Source organism: Microtus oregoni, unplaced genomic scaffold (assembly GCF_018167655.1).
Source record: "Microtus oregoni isolate MIOR12 unplaced genomic scaffold, Mior012 000035F_ref0000213, whole genome shotgun sequence".
Classification (NCBI taxonomy): domain Eukaryota; kingdom Metazoa; phylum Chordata; class Mammalia; order Rodentia; family Cricetidae; genus Microtus; species Microtus oregoni.
The window spans coordinates 27,332,204-27,347,630 of record NW_024543094.1 but is presented as its reverse complement, the minus strand read 5'-3'; the positions used below and the strand labels follow the sequence as shown (position 1 = coordinate 27,347,630).

The 15,427-nt window shown below is 36.5% G+C and overlaps 1 protein-coding gene across 2 annotated transcripts in view; it reads left to right on the top strand.

Moving 5' to 3' along the window:
* Dnajc1 (DnaJ heat shock protein family (Hsp40) member C1) overlaps nucleotides 1–15,427 on the top strand; it is a 166,570-nt gene that overhangs the window by 88,687 nt on the left and 62,456 nt on the right. For both annotated transcript variants that reach the window (XM_041630837.1, XM_041630838.1), the window contains exon 7: nucleotides 8,093–8,183. In XM_041630837.1, coding sequence (XP_041486771.1) covers nucleotides 8,093–8,183 — 91 coding nt within the window. The remainder of the gene's footprint in view (nucleotides 1–8,092; nucleotides 8,184–15,427) is intronic.

Here is a 15,427-nt window from a genome sequence, read left to right as displayed (position 1 = left end):
GACATTGGGCGTGGCTCAAGCATATATAAGAACCCAAAGCCCACCCCCACAGTAACACACTTCCTCCAACAATGCCGTATCTACTCCAAAAAAGCCACACCTAATAGTGCCACTTCCCATGAACTTATGGGGACCAATTAAATTAAAAGTACCACAAATGGTATCCAAAGACAGTTTCATAGATATAGCACTTCCCACAAAACTATATTGTATTAAAGCTGAGAAAAAGATTCAACCACTTTTTTAAAAAGAGGATATGATATTGCCATCAAAGACTATATTCCAAATCTCTAGATTTAGACATATATATTTAGCAAGTTAATTTTTTTAAGAGTCACTAGTCTTTTTTTTTGGTTTATAATTTTATTTATTTATTTATTTATTTGAAGATTGATTAATAAAAGTTCAGAGACAGACACTGGGGTTCAACCTGAACACCAGGAAAGCAAAGGAGCCAGCCACTAAATTTTACCTCGACCTCAGTCTGAAAATGGCAATACTGCCTCCAGGAGACCTCAGAATGAGACTGACTGAGAGCTGTCTTCTCTAGCTGTCTTCTCTAGTTCTAGGATTATGGGCATGCACCACTATTCCCTGTTTTCTGTGGCAAGCTAGTATGGCTACTAGGATTAAAGGTGTGTATCATTGCTGCATGGTCTGTAAGGCTGGCCAGTGTGATTATTTTACTTTTCTGATCTTCAGGCAAGCTTTATTTATTAAAATACAAATGAAATGCCACTACATTTATTTATTTTTACATACCAATCCCACTTCCCTCTCTCCTCTCCTTTTGCTCCTCCCTGCTCCCCCACACCCAATCCCTATCTGCTCCTCAGAAAGGTTAAGGCCTCCTCTGGGAAGTCAACTAAGTCTGCCCCATTACTTTGTTGAGGCAGGACCAATAGCAAGTTAATTTTTAACAGATTAATCTTATATGACAAGACTAAAAGGATTGTTTTAAAAGGATAAAGTTAAATGACAAGAAGAACTAAAATACATGACTCTACGAGCAAAGCTGGAGGACTTGGCAGAGTGTTTAGATAAGTAAAAATCTCAGTAAAATGATCAGCAAAGGACATGGAATATGAATTAGAAGAAACTTGAAAGATACCAAAAGACTTTCATGCTTTGATGCTGTAATTTAACTGTAACATTAAACATATAGCCCATAACCTCCCACACCTTTCTAGTCTGTTTCTTTTTCTCATGACAATTTTTTTTTTAAAAAAAAATTTATTATGTGTACACTATTCTGTCTGTGTATATGCCTGCAGGCCGGAAGAGGGCACCAGACCTCATTACAGATGGTTGTGAGCCACCATGTGGTTGCTGGGAATTGAACTCAGGACCTTTGGAAGAGCACTGAGCCATCTTTCCAGCCCCTCTCATGACAATTTTGAACAGAGTACATGTTAATATTCTGCTAAGCTGGGCTTTTATGATCATTGTAGTCAACATAGAACATCCACAAAAATATTTTAAAGTTCATAATGTTCTTCTGGAGATTACACATGCACACATGCTCATGCACACACACACACACACACATATACACACATGTGTATGTATGGTTCTATGGCTTGAAACCATGGCCTACTTAAGCAAACTAAGCACACATTTTACTACTGAGGTATACCCCTGACCTGGGATGCTTTTTAATTAATCATGTAATATATTTGAGAAAGTAGCGGAAGTTGATAATATATAATCAGTGTTATCTATTTTCGATTTTAATTTTATAACCAAGTTTATTTTACCTTACCATGTGTGTTGGAGTTGGATATATTTGAGTCCATAATAATTTAATTGTTAGGACCCTCTATTACAAGAAGTGCTATATATCTACAGTTGGTTATCTTATAGCCTGAAGTAAGATAGATCTTAAATGCCCACGTTTTATTGATAATTTGATTTTCTGTGATTTCATCATTTTAGCAGCTTACTACCTGATATGTAATATTTCTTAGTAATATATGAAATTTATTTAGATGTGCATTCCCTAATGTTGCAATTTTTCACAGTAAGTTCTAGTCCCGTCCAGTGTAAACACGATTGAATGCTAAATTCTCATAGGAAGGCTCCAGTGTGCACACCCTTCACCCATATCATGACTCCTGGGCTGCATAAAAGCAACAGCTGAGTAGAGATGGGAATCATCACTGTATTACTCTATCTTCTTTTAAAATTATCTAAAAATGTAGAATCTGTTGGTACTTTACCTGCTTGTGAAATTTCCTGTGTGTGAAAGCAGCCTCACTTCTCAGAAGCTTCTTGCTGGAGCCGGCACTGTATAAAACCTGGAGGCCACCCTCCCTTCACACCAGGGCCTTTCATTTCTAGTTCCCTGCTTCTGCTTACTGAGACTCTGGTCAGAATCCAAGCAAATGAAGCATTTACTGCTAATTGGAGCAGGGCTCATAGCCCCTTAAAATTTGTTAGAAACTCGGTGCCCTTCTACTCACAGCTAAAGATGGATTTTCCAAGGTATGTGACCACTTATTTTATAACTCCAAAATATATTTTGAAAACTTCTGGTAAACCGTTTTGCTATTGGAGTTACATAAGCAAATGAAAGCTAGTTTGAAGTTTCTAAAACTGACACTCCACTGCTAGATAAAGATATAGGGAAACCTGAGAAACCTCATTACTACCTTCTGTAAGTATGTGGGGGAGGTGCATAATAAGATGCAGATTCTTGAAGATACAAACTACAACACAGAATTTTCTAGTTTTACTGCTTGATGTAGAAAGCATAAATAGCCATAAAAATGTTCATTAGGGAGAATATTAAAGATGCATAGTCTCACTGATGCCATATTTTAGAGTTGAAAAGTACTCATGACTCAGAATGGTGAGTTTTGCCCAAAGGCTACAACTAGTTCACATTATAAATGAAAGTTGAAACAGATCAAAATAAATATTAGCAAATAAGAAATAGAAAAGAGGGCTGGTCAGTGGTGGCACATGCCTTTAATTCTAGTACTCAGGAGGCAGAAGCAGGTGGATCTCTGTGAGTTCAAGGCCAGCATGGTCTGCAGAGTGAGTTCCAGGACACCTAGGACTATACAGAGAAACTATGTTTCAAGAAAAGAAAGGAAGGAATAAAGGAAAGAAAGAAAAGAAGGAGGAAGAGAAAGAAGAAAAAAGGAAGGAAAGAAAACTAGAAAATGTCAGCTTTCTAGTAAGTATAGTATGCATCTAATCTTAATTTCTCTGAATATTTAGATTGCTCTTCATTGTTCTAAAGGTGAAGAGTAGTTCTTGTGTTGGGTTAGGTTAAAGAGATGACTCCTGTACTGTCTAACCCCCAAATGCAAAAGCGCCTTTAGGTCTTGCAGCACTATAAATATAACCATCATCTCAGAGGATGCTGTAGTTTCCAGCTATTTGCAGAACATTTACCTCTTCCCCAAAGTACAACTGTGAAGTCTTTCTACTCTTCATTATAATCTTATTACACATTGTTTGTAAGTCTAAGAATGTATCATTAGGTGAATGAAACAATAAAATGTAATAGAACCTAGACTTTGTAGGCAGGTTTTCAGACTGCGCTTATTTTCCTGTTGGAAGGTTATTTTATTTGTAAGCTGCAATCAAGAGATTGGTGCTGCCAAACAATCAGAAATACATGGGACATCCTTCATCTTTTTTCCACCTACCTCTCTCCAGGACTCTTCCATATGTCTCATTCCCACATCTTCCCACTACTTTAGATCAGTGTCCATCTTTTCTAAAATATCAGATTGCTTTTTATTTTGAGGTATTTAGGGAAAAATAAAAGTAAACTAAACCATAACCAATACCAACTTGGAATGTTATTTTAACATTACTGTGTCAGTAATGTTAAAATTTTAACATTACTGTGTCAGTAATGTTAAAATAAAGATTGATGTATGGGCTTTTTCTATACTACAGCCTACCTACCTCAGAGTATTACATCTTACTATATTTTTCTCTTCATAATAAAATCTCTGTCAGGATAACTATAAGTTCCCATTGAATGTTCTCTGTACAGCTCACTAGCACCATTTTATTGTAGGTTTGAGCATCCTCATCCAAAAATCTAAAATCCAAGATGCCCCAAAATCTAAAACTTTTTGGGTGCTGACCTGATGACATAATTCAGATGATTCAGTGTGCACTGACTTTGTCTCATGCATATTAGGAATAATCTGTAAAAATTACCTTCTTGTTATGTGTATAAAGTATGTGTGAGACATAAAAAAAATTTCTGCTTAGATTTGGGTCCTATTATATATGTACACATAGTCCAAAACTGGACAAATTGTGTGAATATGCAGTAGTCATTGGAAAAACAAGAACTCTGAAATGCTTCTGGCCTCAAACATTCTTCTATAGAAGAGATATTCAACTTATTGTCACACTAGACTGATAGATTTTGGTAAGGCACAGATCACCCTAAAATTCCGATAGATTGGCAATTATTTTGTAGATTAAACACTTGTCTATTGGCTGTTAGGAAATGGGGCATTGTTCAGGTCTCATGCCACTTAGGCTCAGAACAATGATGCCTTCAGTATCATCTAGCTCTCACCTGAAACCTCCTGAGTCTAGCTTGTGCTTCCTTGTTCACCCAGGCAAGTATAAAGAGCCAGAGATTTCCGTATCTTTTCTATCAGCTTTCAGAAAGACATACTTTTACCTGCATGCCATCTAAGCAAAGAAAAGAAATACTCCTTTTTTATTAAATCCATATTCTGTAGTCTAAAGTTTAATTTAATATAGTTTTTCTACATATTCCTTAAGTGCAACTGTTACCTTGTCATAAGCAATCCTCACATATCTTTAAAATGCATAGCACATATTGCAGTGACTTATCAGGTAAATTTAAATACATACACCGGCCCATTGACTTTTTGTTCTGGAGCCCGTGATTCATAATTATGTATAAATACTGGTAACATAAATCCTTTAGATTTGCTACACTCTTAAATGTAAAACCAAACCTTTGTTTATCTGTACAGGTAGATTTTGAACTCTTGGAGAACATTTAAATATGAAGAAAGTTGTTTCTAGAGGAAAAGCTTTTGTTCAGAGTTCTAGCCTTGAGAAATACAAGCTCCTTAAGAATGTTTGGAGGATTGATACAGTACTAAGAACCCCTAACTAGTCAGTTTGAGACAGTAAAGAATTATTTGTTCTTCTACTAATTTATTAATCTACATTGTCATGGGCAGTGTACAAAGGGTAGGTGAATAGATTTGGTGTTTATATCTACAAAAAATCTGTAACCTCATGTGTTAGCAAACTGTTGTTTATCGTAGACTCATATTCTAAAGGGATTTAAGCATTCAAAGGGTTTGAAAAGACACATTTACATTTAACACTACCCCAACCTCCTTTTTCTCTGTAAGTGCTAATTCAAGATAATAGAATTATTTAGTGAATAAAACAAAAATGTGAGTCTAAGACAAACAGCAAATTTTAAAGGTATAAGTAAGCTAAAGAATAAACACCGGGAACATTTAAGTAAATGCTTAAAGCTTGAGCAAATGGAAGGTGAGATTCTTTGCCTTGAACAAGCAGGTAGTAAGATAGAGAATGCAAAACAACCTCAAGTTAGCTAAAGTAAATACCTAAACAGGTATTTAATACTTTACAACTCTTGGTATGGTTTTGGCTGGTGGCTATTTCAGAACAGATTGGTTCCTGCCTAGGAACAGGTCTTTCCATTGAGTCAAGGAGAGTGCAGACAAGAGAAGGAAGAGAAGCAGGAAGATGCTGGGTTTGACAGGACTCATTTGGTGAGGTGTGAAGCATAAAAACTCATCCTTACTTTGTAGTAGAAAGTACAGTGATGCCAAATGATTAAGAAAACATTAAAAAAAAAAAGCTAATATATGGAAGACCCAACTGTGCAGGTGGCATCCTAAGTGTCTCTTAAATAGTAAAATGTTATATCTTTATACAGTCCTTTGAATTAGAAACTCTTATTATTCTTGTTTATGAATGAGAAAACTGACCTGTAGAGAAACAGTTTGCTGAATGTCTCCTTGCTGGTAAAATAGAAGAGCTGACTTTTTCAAAAATGATAGGCAGACTCCAAAATCTTCTCTCCCATGTTGATTTATGCCTGTAACCCAGCACTTTGAGATGCTAAGGTAGGAAGGAGAACCATGAGTTCAAGGCCTGCTGGGTTATCTAGTGAGATCTTGTGTCAAAAATCAAATCTGTCCTTTTAAACACTCTATCTCATTGTACAATGTACTATGATGATATATCTCAATCTACACTCTTTCACCTCATAAATAACTAATCTGTGCCCTTCTTTTTTTTGCATGGTGCCACATTTCCTACTCCCTCAAGGAGCCAATGCCTTCCTGGGCTTTTCTTCTTCCCTACTCTTAAAACCTACTCTGTGGAAAGAAGCTAATAAACTCATTCATTCATTCACACCAAGGTATAAATGACTGATATGACTTGTTACAAAGTAATACTCCTTTAGGGTTGAGTCTCTTAGGGGAGCGGGGTGGAAAATGTTAAGGGGCCATAAAACTTTAACCCAGACCTCGAGGAGATGTAGGTATAATTTATGTATATATTGGTATGGGAGGATGAGTAAGCTGGATAAATTACCATCTATACTATTTTGATTACACATTTGTGTATCTGCCTTATAAGAATGCTTGTACTAGAAATTAAGAACACAAAAGTTGGTCTGAGAGGCTAAAAAGAAATATTTTCACTATGTACTCAAATGTTTTAGGAAGTCTCTGTATAATTTCCCTAATTCATTATCTGGTGGAAGAGATCATTATAATCCCAAAAAACAGACCCCATGAAATACCTTTGATTTGCTTACAATCATGAATGAAATAGGGTGGGTTATTCGTGTATCTATATTTGATGTTCCTTCATTTCATATAGGCATAGTCACAGATAGATCTGTGATTTATCTTCTCTAGGAATCTTACAATATAGTAATATCTCCTTAAACTTATCCTTGATACCTACATCTTTCTGTACTCTTCATCACTCAAATCATGCCTTTTCATTTCTTTCTTTATAAGATTCCACATGTATTCCAATTTGATTCTGTTCAGTAAACACGGAGTGCCAGATCTTTGTTTTGTCTCAAATGTCCCATCTTGTAGGTGATACTATATATAACATGATACAGGCATGTGAGTTGTTAAGTACAGAGGCTTGCTCTGCTAGAGAAGGTGAAGACAATGGTATTTGAACATGGTTTTCCTAGTATAAAAAGGCATTTGTTAAAATAATGGCAAGGATCAAAATAGTCCAACCTGAGGGTAAAGCAAATACAGAAGTATGGAAACACAATGTGGCCTGGTATTTCTAAAATGTATGAGACTTACATCAAGGAGTATGGAAAGATCTACTTTGTTGATTTTCATTGTTAGGAACGTCATATGCCTAGAGAATCAACAAGTTTATGTTCATCTCTGTCAGTATGTGACACCTGACACCTAGCCTTTTATATAAGAACCTTGCTGAGCACTTGGCTATGTGCCACTCATTGAGACTTTAGCCACTGGCTGCTTACTCCTGAGTGTCTGTGTAGTTTATATCTTCAGTTTTTTTTTTATGGCAACTGGTACAGTCTTCTTTGAGAATCATAGGGGAAAAAAGTGACAGCTTTTATTCAGAGCTGAATTGCCTCATCCTCTGTAGTGTTGAAGATCTGGAGCTAAAGTAGTAACACAAAAATTACCGTGTTATTACTTACTGTGACTAACAAAGTACTAGTGCTAGTTGGTCAGAGTAATTCTACAGCAGATGCTTGGTTCAGTCAGTGCACTTTTCTGCTGCCAGTATAATAGTATGGTGTTGGGGAGACAGCAAATAGTGGAAGAGAATTGGAAGGGAAATCCTCCTTTTCATGTATGAAAAGTTTACTTAAAATTACACCCATGCACTTTTTGAACTTAGTTCTCCTGGCAAGAAACATTACAGAGAAGTGTTTGTTCGGTTCCTTCTGTTCATCATGTCATTAGAAAACAAAAGGAAAGCTTTCATGGAGAATGAGTGTATTGTCCTAAAAGAAAGTTACAGAGAGCATACTGTCAAAATTATTTTTGTATTAATTTACTTGTAACTTTTTTTTAAGGATGCTGGGCAGTTTTATGCAAAATACAAGGAGACAAAATTGAAGGAAAAAGAAGATGCATTGGCTAGAATTCACATTGAAACACTTCAAAGTGAGTTTTAAATATTGTTTACTTTATTAACAATTTCATATAAAACTAATCAAAATTCAAATTTTCCTTTAAATTTAACATTCATTGAATTTTCTGTATTTTCAAATGGAGTCACTTGTATTTACTATATTACACATGAAAAATACTGCTATTGAGCCACACAAAATCCAGTATCAGGAGAGGTGAATTAACCTGAGGTCATACAACTCAAGTTGAAACCATTCAAATCTGCAAAAATCAATTATCTTTCAGTACTAAAATTATGATTAATATTTAATGCTATGAATAACCAATATATTAATAATTTTATTATGTTATGTTAATAACCTATATGTTAATATTGTACTATAGCAGTGGAAAAACTTGGGAAAAATCATTTCTGTTTTAAAAACCTTTGTTTCTTTTGTAATATTGTTGTGTAATACAAACCTCCTCAAATAAATTATAAGACTATTGAAAAGAAGCTGGCATGGGGACTCCTACCTGTAACCCCAGTAGAAAGTTGAGACAGAAGGCATACTCCTTGAAGACCATGAATTACATATTGAGTACCAGGCCAGCCAGAGCTCTACAGTAAGATCCTACCTCAAAGAAATAGAAAGAGGACTGCAGAGATGGCCCAGGTTTTGACCACTGGCTTATCTGACAGAGGACCACATGGCAGTTCAGAGTCATCTGTAACACCCATTCCAGGGAGTCTGAATCTGACACCCTGGTCTAGCATCCACGAGTATCATGCACATGAGTGGTGCACAGCTATACACACACAAGGAAAGTACCTATATGCATAAAATAATAAAAAAAAGTTTTCAAATTTTAAAAAACAAAACAGAAAATATAAGAATGTTCAATGGAACACAAAAACATTTCTTGACTTTTTTTTTGTCCATCTTTCCCACATGTCCATGGTTTGCACATGCTGGTTATTTTATTCACAGAAGTTATCACCACTCAGCAGAATTTATTAGTTCTGTTTATATCTAGTTTCTCCCAGTAGATATAACTCTACAAATGTTAGGACTTTATTTTGTTCACTGTTGTGTTTCCAAGACATAGTTTTTGTTAGGGGGAGTTTTTCTGTCACAATTGTTCTTGTGCCTAGGCAGCTTTAGAAGAGGAATGGTTTCTTTTTCACTTTGTGTCTACAGTAGTGAGCAGTGTCCTGGCACACAGTAAATGATGAGTGGCTGAGTAGATGAATGTCTGTAACCCTGTGAATAGTAGTGAATGCCAGCTGAGCATCTCTATACAGTACCCTATCTCAAGAAGCATGTAATTCAGTTCAGAAACTTCTAACTGCAAAATGATACTTAAAACTTGTTGAAAGGAGGCTGTTTGTTGGTTTTCAGCTTCTCAGCTCCGAAATAATCATACAGAAACTATATAATTTAAATCACTGCTTGGCCCATTAGCTCTAGCTTCTTATTGGCTAACTCTTACAGATTAATTTAACCCATCTCCATTCATTTGTATATCACCATGTGGCAGTGGCTTACCAGGTAAAGTTCCGTCTGGCTCCAGCAGGGCTATATGGCTTCTCTTTTACTCTGCCTCCTTTCTCTCAGCATTCAGCTTAGTTTCCCCCACCTAGCTCTGTTTCTCTATAGCTCTCCTATAGACCCAAAGCAGTTTCTTTATTAACCAATGGAATTCACAACATACAGAGGGGAATTCCACATCAAAAACTGTATAATTATTTAAAGTAGATGCCTTTAAGAAGAATCAAGATGATAGAGGATTGTGTATAAAGGTTGCTGTGTGTGTTGGGCAGTAAAAGTAGACAAATGAAACTCAATATGTAATTTTCATAAAATCGTTACTTTTAAATAAAGTTAGCATTTTTAAACCTTTTAAGTGAGTCAGAAGGTAAATGAATCTGTAAGAAAATACAATGTCTTAAAAGTAATCCCAAATTTACCTGTTAAGGCAGTAGACGTTCACTACATTTGATTGCTTTCTTCTTAGCTCATCATTTTCATTTAATTTTTACAACAAATCAATCAGTAAAATGTTAGAGTATATATTGAAATTGTTGAATAATAGCAAATTAAGAATATATACTGCCCTTATGAAAATTAGAGGTAAACATGAAATGTTTATCACAATATGAAATCTACATTGGAGGTCTGTAAACATATTTTAAAATTTGTTTAACTGGATTCTGTTCAGTTAAAATTCCCAGGTTTAAAAATTCTGTTTTCTTATTTTGCTACTTAATGAAAAAAATTTGTAAAGAAATACGAAATTTTAAATAGACAAGCATCTGGAATTTCTTACTTCTTTAGTAAAGATATATGTAATAAACAACGTTATAAAACTCATAGCAGTCCATCATTAACTAACCTAGCATTCATATGAGGTTTGTGTTATAAAACCATCTTGGTTTTTCATATCAGTGATTTATTGGAAAAAGTGGGAGTATCAGTGTTAAGAACAGTAAAGAGGTATTACACTCACTGTTAGCAGAGTCAGAAACTGTCACATATTTTAAGATATAGTCTAATGGTTACATAAAAGGAATCTTTATGTTTGGTTAGTTGGTTCGTTTGGTTTCTCAAGACAGGGTTTTTCTGTTTAACAGAGCCTTGACGATCCTGGAACTTGCTTTGTAGACCAGGCTGACCTTAAACTCACAGAGATCCACCTGCCTTTGCCTCCGAGTGCTGGGATTAAAGATGTGTACCACCATACCCAGCTGCAAGGAATCCTTAATTTTGTCAACTTCATTAATCGTTTTCTGCATTGTACTGTTTAGAAAAGAACATACTTCTAAGAAATAACAGCCAAACATGACAAAATAAAATTTAATAAAATAAACCAAAAACTTGCATATCAAAGTTAGATAATGGCAACCCAACAGGAAGAAAAGAGTCCCAAGAGTAGGCACAAGAGTCAGAGTCCCACTCTTTGTCACTGTTAGAAGTCTCATAAAATAGTAAGCTAATAGCTATAATATATACACAGAGAACCTAGTGCAGACCCGTGTGTGCCCTGTGCTTGCTGCTCCAGTCTCCGAGAGCTTACATGATTCAGAGGGCCTTGTTCTCCTGGTGTCCTCCATCCCCTCTGGCTCTTCAATCTTTTTTCTTCATCTTCCTTGAGATTCCATGAGCTCTGAGGGGAAGGATTTGATGGGGAACTCTCATTTAGATTCTCTCCTCACATTGTCTGGCTCTGTGTTTCTGTATTTGTTCTCATTTGTTGCCACAGGAAACCTCTCTGAAAATAGCAGATACCATTAGGAATTATTCTTTTTTGTGTTTGTGGGTTTTTTGTTGTGGTTATTGATTTATGACCAGTTGTGTTTGGTTTTACCCTGTATCTTGGGACTATCTAGTCTCTGGTTCTTGCTTACCCAAGCACTGTCTGGTATGTGTTCCTTCTAGTGGCCTGAAATCAAATTAGACAATTGTTGGCTATTCCCACGAGTTTTGTACCACCATTGTCTTAGCATATTTTGCAGGCAGTACAGATTGTAGGTCAAAAGTTTTGTGGCTGGGTTGATATCTATGTTTCTCTTTCAGTAGTCTACAAATCTTGAAATAATTCTTAAGTATTTTATTATTTTGAATAGTGTGTAGGTGTGTGTATGTGAATGCAGGTGCATAGAGACCAGAGGTGTTGGATTGCCCCTGGGGCCGCAGTTACAGGCATTGTGACCACCACAGGATTCAAACCTAGGGCCTTTAGAAGACTAGTTGCTCTTAACTACTGAGACATCTCTGTAGCCTTAAATCAAATTTTAATAAAAACTTGAGTAATATTCACACAAGCAGCATCCAGATACTGTGTTTTTATATTAACTCATAAGTTTTCTTAATATGCCTCACAATGCTGCTAAAAAGAAAAATCTTAGATTTTTTTCTCTTGAGTAAAGTATAATTGATGTTATTACCTCCAAAATTCTTGTGCTTGTAGCAGTACTAACTATGTAGGCTTTATTGAATCACAGTTATTGGAGGGATACTGAGAGTACTTGCCAAATAGAAATCTTTGGGCCACTTAGGCATGTTTTCTGGACATATAGTTTTGAAAATACTTGCCTTTTAATTTATAAAATTTTGCCAAGTGCAAAATGTTGGATGGTGCAAACTCATGAATTATTTTAAAGCACAGAATTAAGTAAATATTTACTAAGCTTTTGTTTTGGTTTTAGGAGCCTGAATTTACAAATAATTTATGTTGTACAGCTTTGCACATTATGTCTATAGTTTTCCCATAAGACATGTGAACCTACCTTCCCATGCGTGGACTTGTTTTCACTATGATGTTGCTTCTCTGTATTGATGCTCACTGCACCCCTCTCCTTCATCTCAGTCCCTACATGCCTTCATATAGCCATCTGTTTTATAGAATATCCAACCTTGTAGAATAATCAGGTATGTGTGTGTAAACTTGAATAAATGTAAGAATATGTAGAAGCATGATTTTGCTTTAAAATATGGAATCATGTGCTTTTCTGATTTTTCTTTTGCTACTTAAACTTACTGACATACCCATAAAATTATTAATGTATCTCTGCTTCAGTTTGATTTACTATTTCTCCATGTAGATAAATACATCAGTAATTATGTAGTCGTGTCTCTTACAAGGCATTTACTGTTAACTAGTATCTCTATAAGCAGAAAATAGTCTCACACATACACACAAAAGCACATACATATGTGTATACGCCCATGCAATAACATTCAAAATTTTTATGCCTAGAAAAGGTTTATATATTTAATCTTAATAGATCTTCTTAGACTACTATCCCACAAGATTATAACAAAATAATTCACATTTCTAGAAAGAGCCTTCCCCTTGCCAGAAGTATATGCTACTAGATTTTTTTTAATTTGTACCCTCATAATAGGTTTTAAATCATACATGGTATTACTTGAATTTTCATTTCTTTAGTTTGAGAGTATTGGCTTTTTTCCCCTATTTTTTAAAAATAAATTATTTATTTATTTATTTATTTTGCTTTTTCGAGACAGGGTTTCTCTGTGGCTTTGGAGCCTGTCCTGGAACTAGCTCTGTAGACCAGGCTGGTCTCGAACGCACAGAGATCCGCGTGCCTCTGCCTCCCGAGTGCTGGGATTAAAGGAGTGCGCCACCACCGCCCGGCTTAAATTTATTTTTTTTTAAAGATTTATTTAGTATCTCGGTATTCTGTCTGCATGTATGCCTGCAGATCAGAAGAGGGCACCAGATCTCATCACAGATTGTTGTAAGCCACCATGTGGTTGCTGGGAATTGAACTCAGGACCTTTAGAAGAGTAGCAGTGCTCTTAACCACTGAGCCATCTCTCCAGCCCCTAAAAATAAATTTGTTAATTTTACATTCTGGCCATGGTTTCCCCTCTTTCCTCCCCTTCCATTTCCCCATCTCTTTTTTGTTTCCATCCCCCAGTCTACTCTGTTTCTGTTTAGGAAAGGGCAGGTCTCCCATGTGTACAAAACATGGCATATCAAATTGCAGGAAGACTAAGGATCTCCCCATCTATCAAGGCTGGGCAGAGCGACCTGTGTGAGAAGTAGTATCCCAAAAGCCTATAAAAGTCAGAGATAGCCAGTTGGCACACACCTTTAGTCCCAGCACTAAGGAGGTATAGGCAGGAGGATCTCTGTGAGTTCAAGGCCAGCTTGGTCTATAGAGTGAGTTCCAGGACAGGCACCAAAGCTATAGAGAAACCTTGTCTCAAAACAAAACAAAACAGAGTCAAAGACAGCCCCTGTTCCCACTGTTAGGAGTCCCCACGAAAGGACCAACCTACACAACTGTAACATAATATGCAGAGGTCCTAGGTCAGTTCCATATGTGCTTCCTGTTTTGTTGATTCAGCCTCTGTGAGCTGTGCCCATCCCAGGTTGGTTGATTCTGTGAGTTTTCTTGTGGTGTCCTCGACCCCTATGGCTCCTACAATCCTTTCTCCTCTGCTTCTGCAGGATTCCCCAAACTCTGCCTAATGTTTGGTTATGGGCCTGCATCTGTTTCCATCAGCTGCTGGATGAAAGACCCCAACCCTAGTCTCCATCTTAAGATGTTTTTGTGATCAACTAGGCCAGGGAAAAACAGGATATCTGTGGGCGGCAGAAGCAGTCTTGAGAAAAACACCCAGTCCTTTGTGTATCAAAACCCAGGGAGGCAGAAACTGGCTAAACTGGCTTAATTTAGACTTGTTTCTGTCCTGTTAGACTTGTGTTTGTCCTGATGTTGATCTCCCCCCATATGTTAATTTGAGTTGACCAATGATGTTGCTGTTGCTATGTTTCCCTGTTATGTAACCCTGAGACCCTATAAATAAATGCTTGCTGGAAAAAATACCAAGGGGGCCCAGTCTCACTGGAGTATTTGGTCCCCTGTTGGCGTCTTCGACATTAAAGAATCCTCTTGCTGTTTGCATCCATTGCCATGGCTTATTGAGTCTGGGGGATCCTTCCCTGAACCCTAGAAATTAGGGTCTTTCACTGGATAATTCACCTTTCAGATGACAGTTGGGCTAGGCACCAATCTAGACACGGGAGATGGTCAGTTCAGGCTATTCATCTGCTATTGCCGGGAGTCTAAGTCTTCCTTTTAGATTTCTGGGAGAGTCTCTTGTGCCAGGTTTTTACCTTACCCCGAAATGCTGCCCCTCTCCCCAGTAGTCTCAGTATTTTCCCCCTCTGTCGGCTCCCCCAACCTGATCACTCATGTTCCCATCCCCACTTGCCCTCAGTCTACTCATGACATCTCTGCTATTTCCCTTTCCCAGGGAGATCTGGTGTCCCTGAGTATAGGTTTCTTGTTTTGTGGTCTTGTGAATTTATTCATTTGGATTGCCTAGTCATGACCTTTACTACTTTTTCTCTTGGATTGCCCATCCTCTTATTTATAAAAGTAATCACCTTCTTTAATTTCTTTATTAATTTTCTGTTTGCCCTCTGTGTTATAGATACTCTTTCCAAATTTGTTGTCTCTTGATGTTAATGCTGTCCTTGTCTTTATTATGGTATTTGGGTTTGTGATATAAGTTAAGATTTCCTCTTACTTCATATAGCACACACATGATTTTTAAGTTAATCTTTGTAAGATTTTTGGAATTCCATTTTTAAAAATCTATTTTCTTTTCCAGATGGAATTTATTTTTATATAGCATTATAATATTGTGCTGGTTTTATTTCATATGAGTATTTAGTTTTGTTGGCATCCGTTGCTAAGCTGTTTTCCCTCTGAACTGAAAGGTTTATGGATTGTCTATTTTTTTTCTAGAGATTTG